The 23,814-nt window shown below is 43.1% G+C and overlaps 1 protein-coding gene across 4 annotated transcripts in view; it reads left to right on the forward strand.

Annotated features, from left to right (window-relative positions):
• Positions 1-23,814, forward strand: part of SBF2 (SET binding factor 2) — a 2,983,421-nt gene that overhangs the window by 2,359,265 nt on the left and 600,342 nt on the right. For all 4 annotated transcript variants that reach the window (XM_069623660.1, XM_069623661.1, XM_069623662.1 and 1 more), the window contains exon 22: positions 56-251. In XM_069623660.1, the coding sequence (XP_069479761.1) occupies positions 56-251 (196 nt within the window). The remainder of the gene's footprint in view (positions 1-55; positions 252-23,814) is intronic.

A 23,814-nucleotide genomic window follows, 5' to 3' on the forward strand; every position in this document is an offset into this window, starting at 1 on the left:
TACAAATATCACAAAGTAATTTGAAATCGTTTTTCTTTTTTCTTTTTGTTCCAAGGCCAAGATTCTGCGACCCACTTTGCTGCCAGGTGAAGAATTTGTATGTGAAGCGTTGCGTGTGCTTCTGGATCCTGATGGTAGAGAAGAGGCAATGGGTGGAATACTGGGAGGCCCACCCATTCTGCCAGCCGAAGGAGCATTATTCCTTACAACATATAGAATTATTTTTAAAGGGGCGCCACATGACCAGCTAGGTATGACTTATGATTGGTAATAAAGTCCTAGACAACATCTAGGAAGTGGAAGCTTAGTGTCTCAAACAGGAACATTTGCAAATTAGTTTTTTCTGCTCTATGAATATTAAGTGAACTGTTAAGTATTCATGTTACCTACCATATCTATGCTGTAACAGGCTGTCTGCGCTCTTCTTAATTTTTTTTTTTTGTAAACTCAAGTTGTATTGATTTTGCACAGAAAGAAAAAACAGGGCACAACATGTGCCAAATGCAAGTGAGTGTCACTACCACTCCCGCCTCCCCCGAGAATCATCCCACCCCAACCCCGTATGGAAATCCAGTGCACATAGCAATATCAATAAAACATGGTTGCAACAGCACATAACCCCACATAACATCGTCCAAGAAGCAGGCCCCCCTTGAATGCGCAGAAGATCCCTCTGGACAAGGGAAGGGAAGGGGGAACCTCAGAGAGCCCTCTCCCACCAACACCCCCGTGTGTCAAAAGCACTGGGACATCATTACTCTCTCCACCCCTTTATATCTCTGATGGCTCACTCCGAAAGCCTGCACATTCCCCAACAAAATCTGCACTCCCCCGGCCGTGATCTTTTCCATCAAATAAATCTCCCTGGCTTTGGCCTGTAATTCCAACCTCCCAGGCAAATTCTCCCTCTTCCAGTGAGTTGCACAGCACGCCCTGGCCGCCAGAAGGGGGAAATGTACCATGCGTGGCACAGCAACCCAATCCCTGTCCACTACTTCCAAGCCTAAAAGCACCAACATGGTGTCAGCCTGCCGTTCGATCCCCTCAAAGCTCTTTATCCATCGTAACACCTCTGCCCAATACACCTCCACCTTGCTAGAAAACCACCACATGTGCGAGAATGTGGGAATTTCACCACAACCGTGCCAAAACAGCGGGCTCGCCCCATAAACGTTTTCAAGAGCCGGACTGGGTCATACTGCCACCAGTGAAGTCATTTTACTCCATGTAATTTATATTGACACGCTAGCAAGGTTGTGAACACCTTCCTGCACATCTTTTGCCAGAGCTGACCATCAACCTTGTGCCCCAGGTCCCGTTCCCATTTGGCCCGAAGCCCATCAGCATGACCCACGGTAGCCTCCAACAAAGATCCATACAACAAGGAGATGAGCCCATTAGTGTCCTGTTGTGTATCGACGATCCGCTTGTGGGGGTCAGGACCCTCTCAATGCACCCCTTCTATTTTCCAGCAGTCAAAACACCCTTTAATGGAGGCATGGCAACACCTGGTTTCTCCCTATTTGTAGTGCCTCCTCCAATTCTTGGTTGGTGACATAATGCCTCCTCCTCTGCCCCCTCCATAACTGACTCTCTATTCAACCCAGCCTCAAACCATCATTGAAATCTTTAGAGATTTGGAATGTCATCTCTGATGACCGGGGTCCACAGAGGGCTCAGAGGTGAAGGCCAGGTAGTGATGCCCTGCATTCCTAAGCTATGCCCCCAGTTACCCCCAAATTACCCCCAGTATAGGGTGTTCACTGATCCTGCACGGAACTCTGTCCCTTGGGACCCATAACCCCTCTCCCACTGTTGCCGGTTTCAAATTAAGATTCTCCTTATACCCTGCAAGAGACCCATATCCTTCAATCACTTCCAGTGCTGCTGGAACTGAGGTATGCAGGTTCCTCAAATGTAGAAGAATGTCATCGGCATACATTCCCTGTTTAAATTCTCTACCCCCTCCGCTATCCCCTCCACTTGAGAAGCCTGACTCAGTCACTCCACCAGCAGCTTCAACGACAATGCGAACAGCAATGGTGACAGAGTGCAACCCTGCCTAGTCTCCCTCTAGAGGCCGAATTCATGCAATAATTTGAGGTTCACTGCTACTCTGGCCATGGGGTCCGTCTACACAGCGCTAATAACATGAAGATGGTTCTGTCCCACCCCTGTTTCTGCAGGACTGCGTAAAGAATTATCCAGTTGACCCTGTCGAAAGCCTTTTCGCCATCCAGGGCCAACAAGGTCAGATTTCCCACCTTTCAACTGGCTGTGTCTATGAGGTGCAATTTCTTCTGCAAAGTGTCTTCCCCCTGCCAAACCAGAATGAATCCCACTTGGTCAGAGTGGATCAGCCCCTCGAACTGGGAAGCTAAGACCCTGGTAAATAAATATCTTGGCTTCAGCATTAAGGAAAGTGATCGGTCGATAGGAAGCACACAGCCGCAAGTCTTTCGCTTCCGTGGGCAGCACCAATATGAAGGCCTGGTAAAAGCATTTAGGCATGCTACCTGTCTTCATGATAACCATATATGTAGCCAGCAATTTCCTGAAAGATTTGTAAAACCCCATGGAGTACCCGTCCTCCCCCAGCGCCTTACCACCCTGCAAACGCCCAATGGCCGGGAGAATTTCCTCCTCCGAGATCGGGACTTCCAGCCTCTCCATATTACACAATTCAAACTGAGGTGGTAAATCCCTGCCATGTATGCCCCTATAATGGTGTTGCTAGGCACACTTTCAGAGCTATACAGCTGCTCATAGAATGCTACAAAGAAGTCCCCGATGTCTGCAGGGTTCCATGTCAATCAAAAACCCCCTCAAACCATTGATCCACCCTCTGCGCCCGCAGAGCCAAGAATGCGTCGGCTGTATCCCCCTTCTCATAATATTTTTGGTGCAGGAACTGCCCACTGTTCCACAACACCTTACTCATCTCAACGTCACGTAATTCTCCTCTCTTTACCGTAACCTCATGTACGAAGTCCTTCCCCACTTGGGGCCCCATCTGCATCCTCATTTCCAGAGTGGCAGTTTACCCTCAACTAAACCCCTTTTCCCTCTTCTTAGTGGACCCTTCCCTGATTAGGAACCCTCTGCGGGTCACCTTTTCCGCCTCCCACACCGCACAGGAGGAGTCTTGCTGTGTCATTTTACCGAAAAATAAAGTCCAGAATCGCGTCCCTCATTTCGGAAAAGAAGACTGCATCTTTCCACACGGCATCATTACAAGGTGAGCACCCCCCTGCTTTCCACTAATACCGTTGCCAAGCTGCCCTTGAAATATTCCCACTGCCCCTAATTTGGGCAATACATTGTGGCAAAAATCATCCATACCCCCCAATGGTCCCTGACACCACAAGTGCCCTCCCAATCCCATTGCTGCACACTTTTGGGTCCCCCATCCTCAAACTCTTATGCAACATGATGCCCACCCACCTTTTTTTGTATCCCATGTACCTCAAAATTCCTGCCCAATCAATCCATTGGGTATCCGGTGTTCCTTCCGCGACACCATTGGCGTCTCCTGAATCATCAAAACATCCAAACCCATCCTTCGAAATTCTATGGCTATCGGGGAGCATTTAGTAGGCAAATTTTCCCCTTCACATTCAGTGTGCCCACCAATTAACTGATCACTCCTTCCCCCTCGACCTGCCCCTAACCTCGCCATATAAAGCACCAGGACCACAAATACCTTCGGATTGAAGAAACAAAGCAAGCAACTTTTTCAAAACCCCTGTAAAAACTTACTGTTCCCACCTTCCAACTCGCACCTCTCTCCCAATATCCCATGCCAAACCACCCTACTAACTGAAACGCCCATCCTGGAACGGGCCACAAAGTGTGACCTGCTCGCCCCACCCGCGGAGCTCATATGAAATGCCCTCGCATTCTGCAACCCTGCCCCACACTCCAAAACTCACTCCATGAACCCCAATCCCCCCCTCCCCAACGGACTACCAACAAAAGATTCTGACTTCCTGGGGAGATCCCTTCACTTCACTGGAAAGGGGCTATTCAATCTCTGGTACTTCCCCGCTCTGGGGGCTCTCTTATGCTGTGATAGCCCTCTTTTCCCCTGGCCTGACCAGACTGTGATTCTCCCACACTTTCTCCCTCCGAGAGGTGTTACAGCACCTCCAGTGCCTCTGACCCCATGGTCACCCGGTAATCAACCCCATTAACCTCAGGGAGAGATTGAATGGTCCTGGTATATTTTAACTGAATCACCCTCAAATTGAATGTTACGCACGTGCTTGGCCCTGTCCAGCACCTCTGCTTTGTCATGGTAGCAGAGGAACCTCACAACCGCTGAATGTGGGCCATTTCCCCTCAACGCACCTGCCCAGTTGGCCATCTCGATCTCAACAGTTCTCCCCCCACTATCTGCAAATAAAAAATTCACAATTCCTTCAACCTTCCTGCAAACATCATTGGGGGATTCCCCCTTCTGTCCCTTCAGGCGGCACACCCTCAGATTGTTTCTCTATGCCCTGTTTTCAAGATTGTCCAGCTTCAAACGAAAGTCCTCCTCACGCTGCTTCACATTGGTCATCGTTGCCTCATATTTCATATTGAAAAAGTTGGCTCTGAGGTGATTGTTTTCCATCCCCTCAAATCTTTGTTCCAGCAGCTCCACCCTCTCCAGGATGTGTGCGTGGAAGCTGCAGTCAGTCATCCAAAACCAAAACGCTCCTCTTGGCTGCAGCCCCAGACCGGGTTTCAAGACTCAGCTCCTGCCTGCCCCTCAGCTATAACACCTGCCCCACTAAAGCAACCGGGGCACCCACCAGCCAGAGGTCGGAAAAGGATCCAATCCAGATAGTCCCTGTGGCCCTTGTATGGCAAGACTTTAAGCACCAGCCCAGGGTGTGGGGGCCTCCGCCACTCATCAAATATGCAGCCGGCCAACAGGCTGCCCCGGCCAGGCCTGTGAGCCACTGCAGGGAACCGCAACTCAGCTGATGAAGCTCCATGGCTCCCTGCCTTGGCACTCCTGCACAAGCTGCAATATCCAACCCCAGAGGCCCGATGCCAACCAGAGGTTGGGGTCCCTCTGATGATCCCGGGAAGTTCCATCAGCCCAGGAATCCTGCTAAGGCGTCCTATCGAGGAAGCTCTCCCCAGCGCTGGGCTGCAGCTGTTCCACCTCCCCCCGGGGGGGCTCCAACAGCTCTCCGCCCGCAACTTTCTTCTTGCTCCGATCACATCTGGGGCTTGGCAAAGCAGGCCAGCTCCCAGCAGCCCGATCGCGCCCCTTCTGATGTCTTTGCAGCGCTCTGTCTGCGGCCCTCACCTGCAATCTCGGGACAGCTCCTGGCCAGGTGCGGGATAGTGCATCAGCGCAGCCTGGGTCGGGGGGTGGACTCCTCCTCACACAACGACCCCAAGGAGCCGGGACAGGGGCAACTCAAATACCCCTTTGTAATCTGGTGAACCTGAGCATGGGAACACTGCGGGGGCACTGCAGCGCACTTTATTCTTTTAACACTGCATGGGAGGGTAAACGGAGCAAAGTCTTCACACAGCCATCATGGTCCGTGCCCCCTGGTGGTCTCCCCTTCTTAATTTCTTTAATGGATCATGTGTAAGAGAGCATGCTGTAGGCCTCTACTAATATTATATGTATCTTAAATGTATCCGTGGGAATTTTCCTGCGTGTATGCTTGGTGTCTACTAAGAAATTCAAAACAGTTTTCAAGAATGCTTTATTGAACAGCAGGACTTAATGATATATCTGACATGAATTATGTATTGTAGCTTTTTAGAGTAGTGTCCATACCTTACTCATCAGTCAGTATGCATTATAGGCTTATGAATCAGTGTCCTGTCTATTCTGGAACACCTCTTCACTGAGTTGACTTAGAGAATAAAGAAAAGTCTGGGTTAAATGACCCGACCACTCTGGACAGTTTGACATTTAGCTGCAACCTATTTGTTGGCAGAGCTCCCATTGGAGCAACAAACAAAAAACCTGCTGATTGCAGACTGCAATGGTGCCTCTGAGATCAGTTCATAAGTGTGCTAGCCCCAGTAGGTCCAATTCAACAATAACCCAGCAATCAAAATACACATGAAAATAATTCTTATTTTATTCTTATTAAAACTTTGCATGTGAGCCAATAAAATTATCTGACCCCCTTGGCGTATTTCAGTCACCAAGACTGAATTCCTGCTGCTGAACAGTAACTCTGAACACCCTGACATTTATACCTGGCTCTCTGCTATGAACCTTGAGGACTTCACACCACAGCTGGCCACATGCGCCAAATCCCCCGAGTTCAACATCAACTGACACCTCTCCTTCAAACAGCACATTGCAAGGAAGACAGACAGCTTGGTACCAATGTTCTCTCTTGTGGAAAATCAAGCTCTTCATCCCAGAAAACAACTTCAGATCTGCTGTACAAGCCTTAGTCCGACCCCACCTTAATGGTGGCAAGGCCCTTTTGGAAGGCCTTCTGGTACCCTACAACTAAATATACAAATCGTATAGATGCACACCTTCTTGGTCTAATACTGTTAGATTGTAGATATAAAAAGAATTCAAACAGGACTTGTGTGCAGAGGAGGTAACTCAACCTTGACACAAAGTTGGATAACAAATGCAAAACAGATGGTCTCCAAGTGAATCACAGTCCCGTCCCCTGCATACCTTCATGCTGAACAGATCAGCCAGAATTAGTTAACTAATTATAAACTTGCAAAGTAAATTACATTCAGTGTCAAAAGATTTTTTTTAAAGAATAACACAAATCCGAGGTAAATTCTGTGTTAAAATCTTCCTTTATATTCCAAGTTAACAACGCAACACGTTTCAGGATACAGAGTCCCTTCAGGTGCAATTCAATAATCTACAATATAATAACCAGACTGTCAGTACAATTGGAGTCTGCACTCAGGGTGTTTAAAATACATTCAAAGTGTAAATTGTTCGATTATGTCAAATCTATGACCTTCAATACTATTCTCTCCCAATGATTGACAACTGGCAATCAGTCGAAATCTTAGGTCATTGGTGTCATTTAGTTATAATTGATTGTAATAGTGTAAAAAATAAGCTAAGCTAGGGGAAAAATGAATCCCAGTTCAATTTGCTATTGGTAGAAGTGGCGATGTGAGTATGCTAGGCTAGTGACTAAGAATATGTACCACATGCCCATGCAATTCACCCTGCAAACAAGCTTGAATTGAGTCAATTGTGCCCAACAGGTGAGGGATGATGATACCAAGAATGAAAGTATATGCACCTGTGAAAATCAATATGAGATCCCCTAGTCATTAGAATCTCATATCCAGTGGCTAAGAAATGGAAAAAGGAGGTACAGAAATTCATTAGTAGACAAAGATGCCAAAGTTCTTAATTGATGGCGATAGACTGAGCAGGTAAGAAAAACAATAGGGAAATTACCTCTAAATGAACGCTTGTTCGGAATTCATGTCTGTGCAAGAGAAACAGAAACCGTGTAGCGGCTGAAAGGTAGTCAAAAAAGATAAAACGAGAAAATGAAGTAACCATGGGATTGTGAAGAGTACCTTACCAGTGTTCTGGTGACCTTTAGACTGGAGATATGCAGTCGTTTCAGGTCCTCAGCGTGTCCAGGTGTCAGAAAATAATAACAGGGAGCAGTGATTTTGCGGTGGGAGTATTTTACTCCCTATGTTTAAACTTTGAGAGTAAATGCAAAGAAGAAAAGTCATTTTTACCCTCTTAAAATTGCATTTACTCTCAAAGTTTAAGCATAGGGAGTAAAAATAGACATCCAGCCGACGTGTGCAAAAACTGTATGGAAAGCATTATTATGGGGCATCTTTCTGCATTGTGACAGAATACACCTTTCAATATTTTTCTAAGGTCTGACCATTTGATCTCTCCTTTATATATATATATTTTTTTTATTTTATTTTCTGTAGATAGTTTATCAAAACTTTTATAAAAACAAGAATCAACAAGATAACAGCATCATATATGTCCCAAAGTATATATAAAAGAAACCAACAAAACTAAAACAACTTTTCAAACAATTACATCATTATACTACTCAAACTTAAAAAAACCAATAAAACTAAAAAATTCACAACTTTACTAATACACAGAAAACCTACATTGAATTTCATATCTATGGTATTATAGTCTTAATATAACATTTTATCTTCATAAAACAGACTATATTTAAAAACACTTTCTTGAATTACACAAAATCCTACTTATAAAAAAATCATTAATAGCTGCAAGCTCCTCAATTTACATTTCAAAATGCATTAATTCTAAAAACATAGGTTCAGCTTATATTAGCATGTTATTTATACTACCTCTCTAATTACCAAGATCTTTCTTATGTTAAACCACAGATGTTTTTTCAGGAATGCAGTAAGTCTGATTTTAGTGCGATTCTGTTAGCATGCAGCATTTGGTACCATAACAAGCCTCTGTTCACATAATAGATTGACTCAACAAAGTTTGAAAAATATAATATTCTTTGCGGGAGGAGAAGTGGACATATGAGTAATAAGTGTTGAAGAGATTCCTTTACTCCTTCCACTTTACCAAACCAACACCATATGTCATTGCTACTGTTTTTATTTCTAATGTTCATAATCTCATTGGTCACCATAACATTAATTCTGAATCTCATAGTATGATTTCGCATGATCTTACTAGGGTACTTTGATAATTTCCAAAAGGAACATACCTGATTGCAGATTCTCGATTTAATTATGGTTTCATTATTTCTAGAACAATCATACTTTTGGAATATATTTTTTACCTTATTCGGATTCTTTAATAATATAGTTAAAGGTAAGTTTCCACCTCGATTTTCAATTTTAGCACAAAGATTCCTGCGATGTTGGCCCTTGCAATAGCATAGAAATCATCTCCTGTTTAGATATTAAACATTTCCTCAGTAAGAGTGAACGTCTCCAAGTCACATGGGCTTGCAGTGACTGTAATCTAAAATCATACCTAATCAACTCAATAGGCACACTTTTAGGCAAAAAAGAATAGCACACCTTTCCACACAAAGCCTTCCACAACTTTAAAGTAGTCCATGAAGTCATACGTACAAAATGCGAGTCCATACAATAATCTACGAAGGACTGTCATCCTATAAAATTCTTTTACTGGTATCCTGGAATATTTACCATGTTTCTCTTGACTATACGCATTTGTCCAAGTGCACATTCAGCTTTTATCTTTAGACAATTTTTATCCATGGTTGAGGAACCTGTTCCTGTAAAGGAATAACCAAGGTACCGCAAAGTATTTTGTGACTTTACCTGATTGCCCTCAGAATGCCAGGAGAAATTAGCATGTATCTTATTTCTTTTGCCCAAATGCACAATGACAGGCTTAGATGGATTAATTTGAAGCTTTAAATCTCCTACACATTTGCAAAATTCATTAATCAAATGTTGCAGTCCTATTTGAGTGCTATCTAGCAATAAAAGATCATCGGCATGGGAGATTCAACCTACTGCAGCATGTCCTATCTTGGGAGAAATCAATCCTTTATCTTTAAGAGCAATTCCAGCACCAGAGGTATAAAGATTAAAAAAGGGTCTGGGCTAGCATGCACCCCTGTCTTAATCCATTTCAGATATCAAATTCATTAGATAGTAAACCCTCTGAGTTTAGACATATTTGCATTTTTGTATTGGAGTATAGAGCTATAATAATTTCAAGCAGACCTCGTGGCATACCCAACTCGGTTAACCTTTTCTACAGTGTACGCCTATCCACCATGTCAAAGGCCATACTATTGGCCTTTGATGGTATAAAGACCGGCATCACATCTTTCAACAGGGCTGCCTTCTGTAGACAGCCGATGATCAAACCCTCACAGTCCGTTCCTATACCTTTTTTTAACCCAATCTGTTTGGTGTCCAAAATATGGTTATCATCGATCCATTTCTGTATATGTAATAATACTATAGAAGAGAAGATTTTAGAATCGGCATCGGCAATAGCAATGGGCCTATAACTCGTTGGACTAAGCCGTGGCCCTTTTTTTTATAAATGGCGAGTACATACGAGAGTCTCCAAGAGACCGGAAAGGTTTTTTTTTTTCTTTTTTAAGTATGTCATCAAAGAGAATATAAAGCACTCTTGCCCAGAGTGGAGTATTAAATTTCAAAATTGCATTCGAGAGATTATTCAGACCCGGACACCTTGAGTTTTTAGAGTGATTAATAAATCGAGAAATCGTCTCAACCGTATTATCTAAAACCCAATTAGTTGACTCAATACTTCCGCCCACAGAACCATTTACATCTCCCTTATGGAGATTACTAAAATGATCTCTCCATGTAGATTTGTTAATGGGATCGATCATCCTCGTTTTTTGAGTGGATTCCAGATTATTCAATAACTCCCAAAAAGTGGTTGAATTGTTGTTCACTGCATAAAGCATCATTTCACCATCCCTCTGATATAGCGTTCCTTTCTATCATGAATCGTGTGATCGGTCATGTGTAGATGTCTTTGTTTGATAGTGGAAGATGCTATTTTTTTATCCTCTAACCGCCCCATAGTTGCTTTCAAGTAAGGCTTAAAATTAGTATCTGAATATCCTTTTATCTTAATTTCTGATTTTTGAAGTTTCTAAAGCATGCAGTGCACTTGTGAATTTTTCAGTTTTATATTGAGTCCATTTCAGTCTGTTACCACTTGGATTAACAATAACACCTTCCTCAAAAACTCAGTTATCACGAGGCGTGCAGCGCTGAAGATGTGTTGAAAGCATAAAATGATCGCTATAAGGAGATTCTCTCAATTCAAATGTTACCAATCTTTTACTCACTTGGCAAGATTGAAAGACAATCAATTGTAGATGACGTGCCCCTAGCTTTCCAAGTAGGCAGCCTATTCTCAACTAACTCCAAAGCCCAAGTATTGGCAAAGGTAAGCCATAAGGCACCTCGTAGTTTGGTATTACCATCCTTTGATGTATAAGTATCTGGATCTAGCCTCAATTCGTCTATTTGTGCTAGGTCAATTTTGCAGTCTGCATTTAGATCTCTTGCAACCACTAATTGACCACCTTCGGTATTGTACAGCCATTGATCTATTAGTTCACTCAATAATGATAGATCTTTCTCGAACTGCATATAGGGAAATTCCATCAGATTCCAATACACGTTAATTATCATTATGTGTAATAGATCTGCTAATTCATTTACCTGGAATGTGCCTCTTAGCATACTACTAGAAATTTGGCAATCATCCCTTTTAACAATTGATCTCCCTTGATGGTGTCCTAACAATAGCCCACCTTTGGGCCTACCACAGAACCCTCCAGTTGCATATGTACTAAATGTGTCAAAAGCATCCCACAATTGGTCTCCTCTTGCCCAAGTTTCTTGAAGGAGGATAAAATCAAAATGTGTTAGCTCTTCAACTAAGTTTACATTTTTGACCAGTTGGGAATGGCTTCAGGAATTCCAGCTCAGTAGACTCAACGTCTCTATTTTGCTAAAGTGGTTTGCTCAATGCTTTTATCTGGGTAATAGAATCTCTTAGCGACAACGCTAACCATCTCCAGTCTGGTGTATCTGTTTCACTTGCAATTTCTTGGATCTGAGAACCTATTTTGGTGGGTTGAAATTACTCTACACCCCCCCCCCCAGAGCATAAATCGATCTTCTTTCAAATGTCTCCAGTGGCATATAACAGGTAATATCAAAGCAAGGCCGTCCCTTCTTTCAACAGTAGTGCCCTTACAAGAGGAGAGGGAATTACCAAGCTAACATAGTCGAACCTGTGACTGCTTATAAAATCTACCAGCATAATATCTGCTGATGTTATTAGGCTCAGTGTCAGCACCTCAGCAAATAAGGACAAAATATAAGGTCTATTCAATGATCGTGGCCCACCATCATCAAATTGATAACTCATAATCAATCTAGGGTATTCTGGAAAAATGGGTTTTCTTAGGTCCATTTCGTTCCTCGATTTAAGTCTATGATTGACTACTTTATGGTGATTCTCAGCCGTATTTGGATTTGTATGCATTTGGTCAATGAGGCCAGGATTTACTATGTTACCCTTGCCCTTTTTTCTTCTAGCATATTTCACTGTTTCTTAATCAAAAGTTGAATTGCTTACATTGTATTTGGCATATTCCCTCTGATCTTTCAAAACATAATCTTCTTTTCCATTGCCATCGATAATATGTGACTCTCTCAGTATTTTAATAGCAGTGTTAAGCGTCGTTTGAGTATCTATCTTTTTGGCTGGGTCTTTCGCCTTGTGTCCTAATCCTACATTTACATAAGCTGGAATAGATCTTTTTCTGTGTGAAGCAACATCCTCTGAGACCATAACTGGCTGCTGTTCAGCGACACATACTTTTTGAACTTCCTTCATCGGTACCTTGTCAGAGGACCAATTTGTAATATTGGCGGAAACTGGTGTTACAGTTCTAGACAATACAGTTGGATTTTAAAAAATCTCAAAGATATCGTAGATGCCATATTCGATTGATTTTAATTGCATCTCCAATCGTGCCGAATCTTTTTTGTTTTTCATAGCGTCCGATTCTTTTCCCCCTCTTGATATTCACTTTTGGTACATTGATCAATACTAGTTTGTTAATCCCTTTATTTGGAGGAGTCTCTTTCACTAATGAGGGTTTAACTACAACAGTGAGTTGTTTCTGGGCTACTTCCTCCTGGTAGGCATCCTCAATTCTAAGCCCTTGGTCTCTTAGGTATTTTCTGGATGACTTATTCAAAGTTTTTAACTGATAAGCTCTTTTTTGTTTGAGTTTTTTTTCTTGTTTCTTGGTTAATATAACTTTAAATGTCAAATCCTTGACTTGATCAATAACCTGGACTTCAGTATCTAACACTGCATCTCGGCTTTGAGATGCTTTCCTAGACTCACATAAGTTGAATTCACCTTTGTTGTCTTCACCCTTTGGTATTGATTCAGTGATATCAATAACATCGATCACATCTGCACCAGCATCATTATTGCATTTAGGGTCATAATCATTACCTAAGTATGTACCATTAATCGTATGTGAATCCTTTAACATAATAGATACACAACCTTTCATATCTTCATGGAATTTTTCTGGTAATAGGCCAATCATTCTGAAGATACCATGCAAAACATCAGTCTGTTTTTGCAACTCTTGTAGGATAAGTCCATTATGCAACCCTAACAAAGAGGATAACTCGGAAATAATGCCACTCACACAGCACTCCTCATTAGAGTCAGTATGTGTAGACATTCCTAACAGAGCTAAGTCTACCTCTTGTAAAATAACTTGAGTATCAATGAATGATCTATTAGGACTGATTGCATAATCTAGATTAGCCCTAGTCTCCGTTGGGTTGGGATTCATTTCAGCATCCCCCCCCCCTTTTCCCGATCTTCCACAAATAGTGATTGAGAGCAACTTTCGTTGTCAAATTCGTTTGCAACCTTTTTATTGTTAATCAGTTGATTAGAGCATAAAAGTGCACAGTCCAATAGTTCTTCCTCGTCGTCACAAGCTGCTGGCAGGGGTAGTGCCACAGCTCTTGCCAAACTAGCTCTCTGCGTATTCACAGCTGCGAACATTTCAGGGACTGTCTCCTTTTTACCCAGTGTTGATTTTTTTCCTCATTCTCATGTGCACTTTGCCTGATGTACACTATATCTTCCCACTGTATGCTAGCATCAAAGCGAGTTACAAGCCAATACACTGTAATAGTAAACAGTAAATGTTGAGGTAACCATATGATATATTCACAGAAAACTGAGATCTTTGGATAATTGTGTCAATTCTACGGTATTCAATGGTTATTATAATCCATACGTATAGAAATCAGACACCATAATAAACCATCAATAGTGAAACAAAGACAGACCTAATGCAAGGCAACCTCATACCCTGAGTTTATGAATGCATAAATACTTGCGTATACGGACATTGGATGCTACGGGGTTGATACATGATGCGTACGCTAAACCCCTGAAACTCTGTAAAACTTAACCATGAGTTGAAAGGCTCTGCGCTCTACTCAAAAGGAGTGGTGCTAGTCAGGCGAGTAAACAGTCATACACTGCTTACGAGTGACTGAGAAAACACAGTGTCTAACATTGTGTAGAAACTAAACTCCCATCTCAGCCGCACCACCGCACCCCTGAACAGCCAAACGGCCTACTTGGGGCTTACTTCAGGTGCACATGCTTGTGGGCTATTTCTGAGTAGTTGTATGCTTGCCCGGTAATGAAGGGGCGGTGCCAAAACGCACAAAGAAGCACTGTGTGATTGTAAAGAAAAACAGAGTAAGACGTGCGTAGTAAGACGCCAAAGTCTTTGCAGCAAAGTCACAGAGATCAAGAATCGGAATAAAGTCCAGTGGATACAAACTTCACTTTAAAGATGGCTGCTTACACAATTTAACCAGCGTTCCACAGCCAAACAGCCTACTTAGGACTTACTTTGGGTGCGCTATTCCTGAATAGTGATATGCTTGCTGGGTAATGAAGGGGCGGTGCCAAAAAGCACAAAGAAGCATTGATGTAGTTACACAGCGAACTTGCAGCGTTTCCACTGGATACAGATTTCCCCTTAAAGATGGCCGCTCACACGATTTGACCAGCGTTCCACAGCCAAACAGCCTAGTTAGGGCTTACTTCAGGTGCGTATATATTTAAATGTTGAAATCTCAAAAACCTAGCTAATTACATAGTAAAGCAAACATGAATTGTATTGTGTGTTTTGAGCTTCGATAGCAGAATTATCTTTTGATGTTTAATGAAAGATCTCATTTCTTGGAGCTATTGCTACCTAATGGTATGCCAATGTTATGATACAATAGTGCAGAGAGGCAAGGACTCAATGCTAAATTCTATATCTAATCTAATGGGCAAATGGTTATTTATATAGCGTTTTTGGCAAAGCGCTGTACATAGAACATATGCATCACAATTATCACCAAACCAACGTCGGTACTCCTTTATCGACCTCGAAAGGACGAAAGGCTGAGTTGGCCTTGCCGGGATTCGAACCTGCAACCTACAGATCACGCAGAGATGGCAACGACGAGTGTTCATCCGGCTGAACTATCTTATTGGCTAACATCCTTAAAAGGTAGTTTAACTGAGTATAGACTAAGGTATAATAATCACAGTGCCTATGTTGAACAAAACATTTATGAAGCGCTACATAAAGTTAAATACCTATCTGGATTATCACAGGGACAGGTTTTGCTGAGTTTCTATTTCAATTACCAATGTAACTTTCATTTGCTTGTTTTTGAACAGTGCTTGCACTTACTGGAGAGTCAGGTTTTGGATGTTTTAATTGTAGTCTTGAAGATTTGAGAGGCTAGAACACCTGTGATTGGTGTAATGACAATCACTCACCCTTGAGCAAAGACTCTGCTGTCACTGACCATTCATAGTAACCCCTTTGATTGCAAGGTTGAATGGATGTAAACTAGACTGTGCATTGTCATTGTAATCATTTCACACACTGTTTTTATACTGTTGTCATTGTAATCATTTCACACACTGTTTTTATAATTAGAGTGTAAATTAAATTGTAAGTGTAAAAATGATGTGCCTCCGCATGATTATGCACACAGCACCGGAGCTCGGAAAAATACAATTGTGCAATACTGTTTACTTTCACTGGAGAAAAAAAAGCACCATTTGTTACAAAATATTAATTCTCAATTGCAACTCAGTTTTCCATCTTATTAATTATACAATCCAAGAATATGCACAATGCTTATGTTTTCTCCATGAGCATCAACACAGCAGAAGCTGAATGGCAAGAAACCATTCCTTTTATCACAGAGTGCAGTTTGCCTTTTTTTTTTTTAAAGGCTTCAGAGAAATATGTTTTGTTTCAGAGGTGGCTTGCAATTACATCCATGTAGATAATAATCAAAAAGAAGCCTTCTGGTTTCTGTCAAGTAACCTGGCCTTTGCACTGCCCTCTGCTCTAAACCTATGCATAAATGTACACAGGAAAATAATAAAGCTGTCATATTTACAATATTTTCATGTGTTAAAAGGCCTACTATGCATCTTATCTGGAGGCCTGCCAGGGATGATTCCTACAGTATGCTTACACTGCAGGAATGTAAAGCTGAAAGAACATATGCAAAGGGGATTGTAGTGCCAACAGTAATTATAAGTAATGGATATCAACCCACGTCTTCAATTTCAGCATTTCACTGCATTGTTTCTTGTAATTCAGCAAGGTGCAATTATTTCTGAATATTTTTGAAATTTCTGATTGTTTGACCTCTGTGAACTAAAATAATACCCTGTTTTGTAGACTAGCATTGGAAAGTGCACAAATCGCATTATAAACCAGCATCACAATATTACAGAAAAACCTAGGAACATGTTATGCAAAAGTAGCATGATTGCAGAATTATTGTCTCCATCATAAATGGCAGTCTACAAGTGTGAAAACACTAATTCATGCATTCCTTAAGAATCGTACAACCTTGATGGCACAAGTCTTGCATTTGTCACGCATCTTGAAGTTATAAATACTACACGCTCTCCCGTTTTAGAAGTCATACTGACTCTTTACAGTTTATGGTGCCCCCTAGAAAAGGCAAGCACTATCAAAACAAGAATTGGCATTATGGGTAGTGTCCTATATGAAAGGAACTCATGATGGCAACAATGAAGACAGACACAAGTGATCACAGTTCAAGGCTATTTATCAAACTGTATAGGTATGTATTTGTAATTGGTTATTTAGGACGTGCTTAATACCCAGAGGTTTCTAAGCACGGATCAGGGGATCGAGCCGGTGGTTCTCTGCATCGTCTTGCTTCCAAAGCGAGCACTTTGTCCCTGAACTATCCTCCCGAGACTTGGAAAAACGCCTAATCTAAACCTAAATCTAAAATGATAGAAAGCTACCACCATCAAAAAATAATAAGGCAGTCCTAGTGGCGTCTTGTCAAATAAAAAAGCCTATTCTAAAAAAAAAAAACTATTTCCAACTAAATGCAAAAAGTGTGGGATAGGGTTCATAAGAAAGAAAGTGTTCACAAATCACAAAATGATAAGTCAGCATGTGGTAGCCAGGCGTCTCCCTTCCCCATGTTTTGAGCACGGAACAAGACGGGACTCCTGAGCACAGCACACACTCAAGCTTTCCCAACGCAAGACTACAGTTCCATTCTCAGGTATCAGGATCTTCGGTGGGAAAGCCTCTTTTATGCAAAAAAGTCTCTTGCCTTCCAGAACCTGATGTGTTCAAAATAACCAAACAAAAAGTTCCTTTCTGTATGTAAGTTGGATGATTACCTTTCACGGGTTCAGACCCTTCTCGAATGTTAGCCTCCCTCTGTCAGATTCACTATGGTTTTTACCTAAACAGTTTCACATGTTGCATTCACATGTCTTAATGTCCTTTTAGACAATCCACTGTGGACATCCCTCTGTCGGGTTCATTCTTTGTCAACACAATGTGCATGGGGGCATCATGCTTCACCCCGTTCTGCAGGCATCCCTCCGTCGGGTTCACATTTGCCAGCCTCACAGTTCCTTCTGCTTTCTCACTATGTAAGATTCCCTTCCCTTCGTCATCCAATTACTTGTCGGTCAAGGACTTTCGACTGTACAGAGGGATTTTGCCAGAACCCTGTGTGACCACTTTGACCTTTTCCTTGCGGCTCTCCTAAGGCCTTCTGGTACCAGTAGTTTCAACAATAGGGGAATCAACCAGCGTGTCTCGAGTGAGCACCCACGTGGTGCCGGACCCCTCTTCAGCTGGTTTTCCCTGGAGATTTTAACAGTTCATTGACTTGCCCTTAATTTGCCATTCACAACTTTAGTTCAACACAGTGTGGTTTCTTATCGGATTGCTTTCGACTCACTGGCTGTAATGATCTGCTTGGCTTTTCTTATCTATGGAGTCAAGGAGAGTACCACGGTAGCAAGCGTCTCTCCCTGTCCTGGCTATCGGTGTAGGAAGCCTCAGTGTACCGTTGACATCTGCTGCAACATACGTTGGCTATTGTTCGCGGTCTTATGATTCTTTTCACGCGGGCTTGGTGGGTTTGGCTTGAAAAGGGCATGGTCGCTTCCCTCCTTGTCGCCTCTTCGGTTCTCGCTGACTTTCTCCTCCTCTAAAACTGCCATCCTGGGATAGCCGTCTCATTGTGCGGTCTGCTTTGCTCGTAGTATGCTCTCACAGTCCACCTTTTATCCCTGTGGGGAAGGTAAAGGGCCATCAGGTGTGTCGTTCTGGTCAATTGCCTGACTTCTGGCCCTTGTGTTGAGACATGTCAGGTAAACGGCTCTGGTGTTAGTCCGTTGTCTTTCATGTCGTGACAAAGTGTTTTGTATCAGGGAAAGGAGGGGTGGGGGGTAGAGTTTCTGAGTATACTATGTGGTAGGATGGGGAAATACTGTGTCTCACCCGTCAGTGTCCCACTTCCACTCCCTGAGGACCCCCACCCAGGTGATCCTCCCGCACTGGTCCACCCCCAAGAACTGGATCCAATAGCGATGGCCGTGTCCTGGCCACCTGGATGACAGATCCCTGGGGACTAGTCTGGAAGACACCTTCAGGTTTCTCACATATATTAACACTGGCGTAATTAGTGCAGGGGGAATTACTGCCAGATTCCTGTGACCATTTCCATGTACCCCTAGTTAAGGTGTGGTAAAAGTGATTCTAATTCCATTACCACCACATTTACTGCATGCCCGCCAAACTCATAATGAGGCTCCATGTCTCTTGATTTTGGTCCAGGGTAGGGTAAGGATTTCAGATGTATTTTAAAATCATCTACCTCTTGAAACTGTAAAGGTTCAACAGTGAATAGCTCAAGATGACTTAAGAAAATCATCTCTGGCTTAATTATTATTATTATGCTCAGTTGAACATGAACTGTATGATGTGGCTTTTAATGTTGTGAAACGAATTGTATTAATTTGCAGAAAATTCCCAATAACCCTCTAGGAGTACGGTTTGAAAGTGTGTTGTAATCCAGTATCCATCTATAAGGTTTTATTCAGTTTCAGACCTTCAAAAAAATGGTTACTGAGCTTTCACAAGATGTTGGAGATTGGCTGCCTTTGTGTAATCTTTTCTCAACATTGGATCTGTTTGTTCTTGACTGTTAAATTTTGAAAATGATGTTCTCTTCTCTTTGTCTCAAAGATGACTGACCCCTTCTCGTAACTGATTTCTGTATGCATTGTGATGAATCGCAGGATTCAGTCACTTCTCCCCCAGAGGGAACCTTTCCTTGTGAGGGTTGGGAGGTGAGCCTGTCCTATCCTGTTGGGAAAGAACAAGAGAAATAATTGTGCATCTGTTATGGTAACATTGAATGTTAAAATCAGTACATGCCTGGCACAGTGACTCAGAAACCCACTGGAGAGTACTTAAGCATTTGTTATAGTAATGTTTGTTCTGAAAAGAGCCCTCTACCAAATACTGGGAAGAAGAAGAGTGCATATCGATCACTCCACCATCAAGTACTGTGAAGAAGAGGATTAATAGAGTATTAGAGAGTACTAAAGAGATAAAACACTTCAAATGATGCTGGAAAAGCCCCAGAGCAGCGTCATAAAAAGGGGAGGAGACAACAATGTGACGAGAGAGGAAATCCGGGAGTATTGAACCAGCTGGAGAGAAGATGCTGGTAACAACTAGGAAATGTTGCTGCGGAACCCTGAGAGGTGCTGTGCAGAATTGGTGGCCAGACTCCCCGACTTGAAGGGTAGTGAATTGAAGTCAACAAGACAGAGCCCAGCGAACCAGAAAAGAAGAATCCGACCCATCCGGGAAGACACAGGCTTGGCAAGGAAAGAAGGAAGGTGACCCGTTGACGCAACCCCATTGCCAAGCAGGTGAGTGGGAGAGCGGGAGACCCAGGGATAAAGGCATTGATCGGGCAAAGCAAACTAAGATTGGTGCATACATACAAAAACAAATATAACGATTGGTATAAGCTCCTTCATCTCAGTGGAGGAGATAAATATATAAAAATGCATACCAACACTCAGACAGATCAGAGGAACGAATATAATTTAGCTATACAGCATACTCGTCCCAGTGAAAGAGTGCAAAGTAAAGAGCCTATGCATCACTACTGGGGTAATCGTACTCGTCCCAGTAACAGAGTGAAAAGTAGTCTCAGGAGGGACATAAGCAGAGGGCGTGGTGACTGGCAAAGGGAAAGTGAGGATAACCCTAACAGAAGCTGAGACCACTCATCCAGAAGCACTTTGGAAGGTCTCGGGGGAGAGAAGCACTGATAATGATTGCCAGATAAATAATCATTACAGTTGGAAAAAATGAATATAACGATTGGAATGATCTTCCTAGTCAGAGTGGGGAACAAAGTAATATTAAGATAAAGATCCACTACAGGACTTATAATACTTGTCTCAGTAAGAACACCAATAATCAATAGAGTAAGAGCCATTACTGTGGAAATCATACTCATCCCAGTGAGAGACTAAAAAGTGAAGAGACTTTGAATAGTAGTTACCTTCAACATACTCGCCCCAGTGAGAGAGAGACGGAAACAAGTATTGTAAATCATTTGGACCATCCAACTTGTCCCAGTGATACAGTGAAAGAAATAGGTCAGCAGGTGACTAAGCTATGACAATGGGGTCATCATATTTGAAACGGCAGCAAAAACAATGAAACAGTAAGAGAAGTGATACCAAAGAGAGAGAGGCTTTGCAACGCAATATAAAAAGGCTCAAAGGAGTCCCAGACAAAGGCAAAGAGTCCCAAACACAGGGAGCCTCCAACGCCTGGAGAAAGTGAGGCCAAGATGCTTAAAGAGTTCCCTAAATGAACTGAACGCACTGACACAAAAGATAACCAAGGGTTACCTGAAAATCGTATATTGAATCTCATCTAAAGTTGAGAAAGCTACTCCACGATGAGGGGGGTCAATCTCCAGGACTTTAGTTGTTTTGGAACTTGGTAGCAGGGTCAGAATAGTTTAGACTTTGGACAGAGGACAGACTTTCCTTGGAATTCACTCAAGACAACGAGCTCTCTAGTTAGTTGTGTTAGGTAGGTGTTATAAGTGAGCGGTAACGAGCATCATAATAATCATTCACTGCAACCATTCACCTTGGGCATTACCTGATAAGGGGATGTGTGATTAATCTGATGGTGTCATCACTCCTTTTCCGGCAGTAACCTCTCCCCATGTGGCCAGGGGACGCCAGCCGCTACCCGATCCTGACCCTATGGGTGGCTATATGAGGGAGGATCACATGGGGGGAGGGCGCCATTGGACAAGGCGTGGGGTAACCCTTCCTCTCTTGAGGATACCCATCCATACCCAATGCATTAATGGCATATTGTTACACCACCCCTCATGCATTTAGGAAAAACATGGAAGATCTTTCCTCAAAATCTGCATGGAAGTCTCATGAAAATACTTATCCACGCTCGTCCTGCAAGTCACTCAGAGCTGACTTGCCCTTAAAGAACTTACCCAGCCGTTTTATGTAAAGCATCACTAATGGACTATCCCCTAACTACAAGGATACTGGGACGAGGAAGAGGAGCCAAGTAATGCAGAGCGGAAAAGACCAAGAGTACAGGCTGCACTCTAGTTGTGTGGCGCGGATATCTGTACCTGGGAAATTTAAACAGCAGCAACAGCCGACTGTGGCGTGCTGCTGGAAGTAGAAGGCGTCCTCTCTCGGTTGGGACAGGGAGACTGTGGGGGCTGCAGGAGCTGTCGTGGAGCCATGCGGCTCAAAGAAGCAGAAAAGGAAAGTCATTGGCTAATGAAGACATGCTGCGGGACAAAACATAACCAAGCGTTACCTGAAAATCATGCATTGACCCTCTTCTAAAGTGGAGGAAGCTTGTTCGGCCTGGGGAGTGGCAAGATGCTACGGACGGCTAGGTGGAAGTGAGCCCAATAGCTTCCAAAAAGAGGCTGGTATGCTAAGCTTTGTTACTATTGCGGTTTGGGTGCCTTTCTCATCTCCCTGTCTTGAGTTCCTGACTCTAGACCCAGTCAACTCCTCGATAAGTTTCTATGCTCTTGTGCCTATCGAAAACATGCCTGTAACTCCTGTTCTCTCATCTTTAATATCTTCTCCGTCCACCTCCTCAAACCTTTGCCATGTACGTTTGCCTTAATCCTACTTCTTGGAGACCTAAATGTAGGGTTCAATGACCCTAAAGACAAAGCTGCCGCTACCCTCGCTAAGGAACTTAACGATCTAGGATTCACACAAAAAGTCTCAAGCCCTACACACACCAAAGGCCGCATCCTTAACTGGGTCGCAGACAATAATTGTCTCACCACTATCACCTCTAACACAGCTCTGTCGTGGACTGATCACAATTTTATCAAATTCACCTTACCTATCACCTCCAGCCCCAAAACCCTCACACCTTCCCCCCCCCCCCCCAGCACAAGTGAGAATTTCCCAAAAACTTGGAGGACAACCTTCGCTCTTACCTGAATATCCCAGCACTAGCCCCCCCACACCCCACCCCTCTCCAACGATCCTAACACTCTAGTGGACATCTACAAAGATACTCTCTCTAAAGCCATCAACTCCATAGCGCCATGAATGTAAAAAAGGAAGAAAGTCTCTACACACCAACTCCTGGTTCACTGAAGAACTGCAGTCCCTACGCTCTTGAAAAAGGGAGGCACTAAAAAATTGGCAAGCCAACCTGAGCGACAATACTAAGAACTGTTTTAAACGAATCTCCAGCCAATACACAGATGCTGTCACCAAAGCTAAAGCCAACTCCTTCAATGTCCGAATCTCAAATGCCAACTCGCAATCAAAGAAAATCTTTGCTATCTTCAATGAACTCATCTCTCCTCCCAACATCCGAGATGAGATCATAAAAGATGAAGCTTGGTGTGCCAGTATTCAATCTGCCATGCTAAACAAAATTGATCTCCTTAAAAAAAATTCAGGATCACTACAAAGCCCTACCTCACCATCATGGGCCCAAGCAATCAGATCCCACTACCTCCAACAAACTCTACTAAACCCTTCCTCTCTCTTGGAGACATCACAGAACTTGAAGTCATCAACCTCCTCAAAAACCTAAAACCTTCAGTGTGCAAAGGGGACGTCTGTCCACCTAAGCTTATCAAGGACTGTGCTGACCTCCTTGCTCCGCTACTGACAGCTTTAATTAATGCCTCTTTCAGAACTCGCATTATCCCTGCAAGCCTCAAAGAAGCCTGGTACGCCCCCTTCTAAAAAAACAAACACTCTAGACCCCACACAGCCCAATAACTACCGACCAATAACCACTGTGACTTTCCTCCTCAAGATCTTGGATAAAGCCGCCCACTGCCAAATCCAACACTTCCTTGAAACCCACTCTCTTCTCGGGCCAAGACAGTCTGGTTTCCGCAAAGGACACAGCATTGAAACAGCACTGGTGTACCTAAAAAAACAGATCACCCAAATCATGGATAAAGGCAAGCCATCCCTCTTGCTACTCCTAGACCTCTCGGCTGCTTTCGATCTGGTGGATCACAAGACACTCACCTCACACCTCACCCACTCAGCTAACTTCTCCAAAGAAGCAGCTCTCTGGGTCACCTCCTTCTTGGAAGGCAGGGCAATGAAGGTATTTTCCAACATAGCCAGTGCAGCTCCCACCACCATCCACTGTGGAGTCCCTCAGGGCTCTTGCACAGCACCCACACTGTACAACTTGTTCACAAAGCCCCTCTTCGACAAGCTTGATGCCCTAGGTATCGGGTATACTATCTACACTGTCGTTACTCAGCTACTCCTACAACTCACCAGCTCCTACAATAGAGATGCTGAAGCACTGCACACAATATACTCCA

The sequence above is a fragment of the Ambystoma mexicanum genome, chromosome 11, assembly GCF_040938575.1.
Source record: "Ambystoma mexicanum isolate Mex_15411 chromosome 11, UKY_AmexF1_1, whole genome shotgun sequence".
NCBI classification, from domain to species: Eukaryota; Metazoa; Chordata; class Amphibia; order Caudata; family Ambystomatidae; genus Ambystoma; species Ambystoma mexicanum.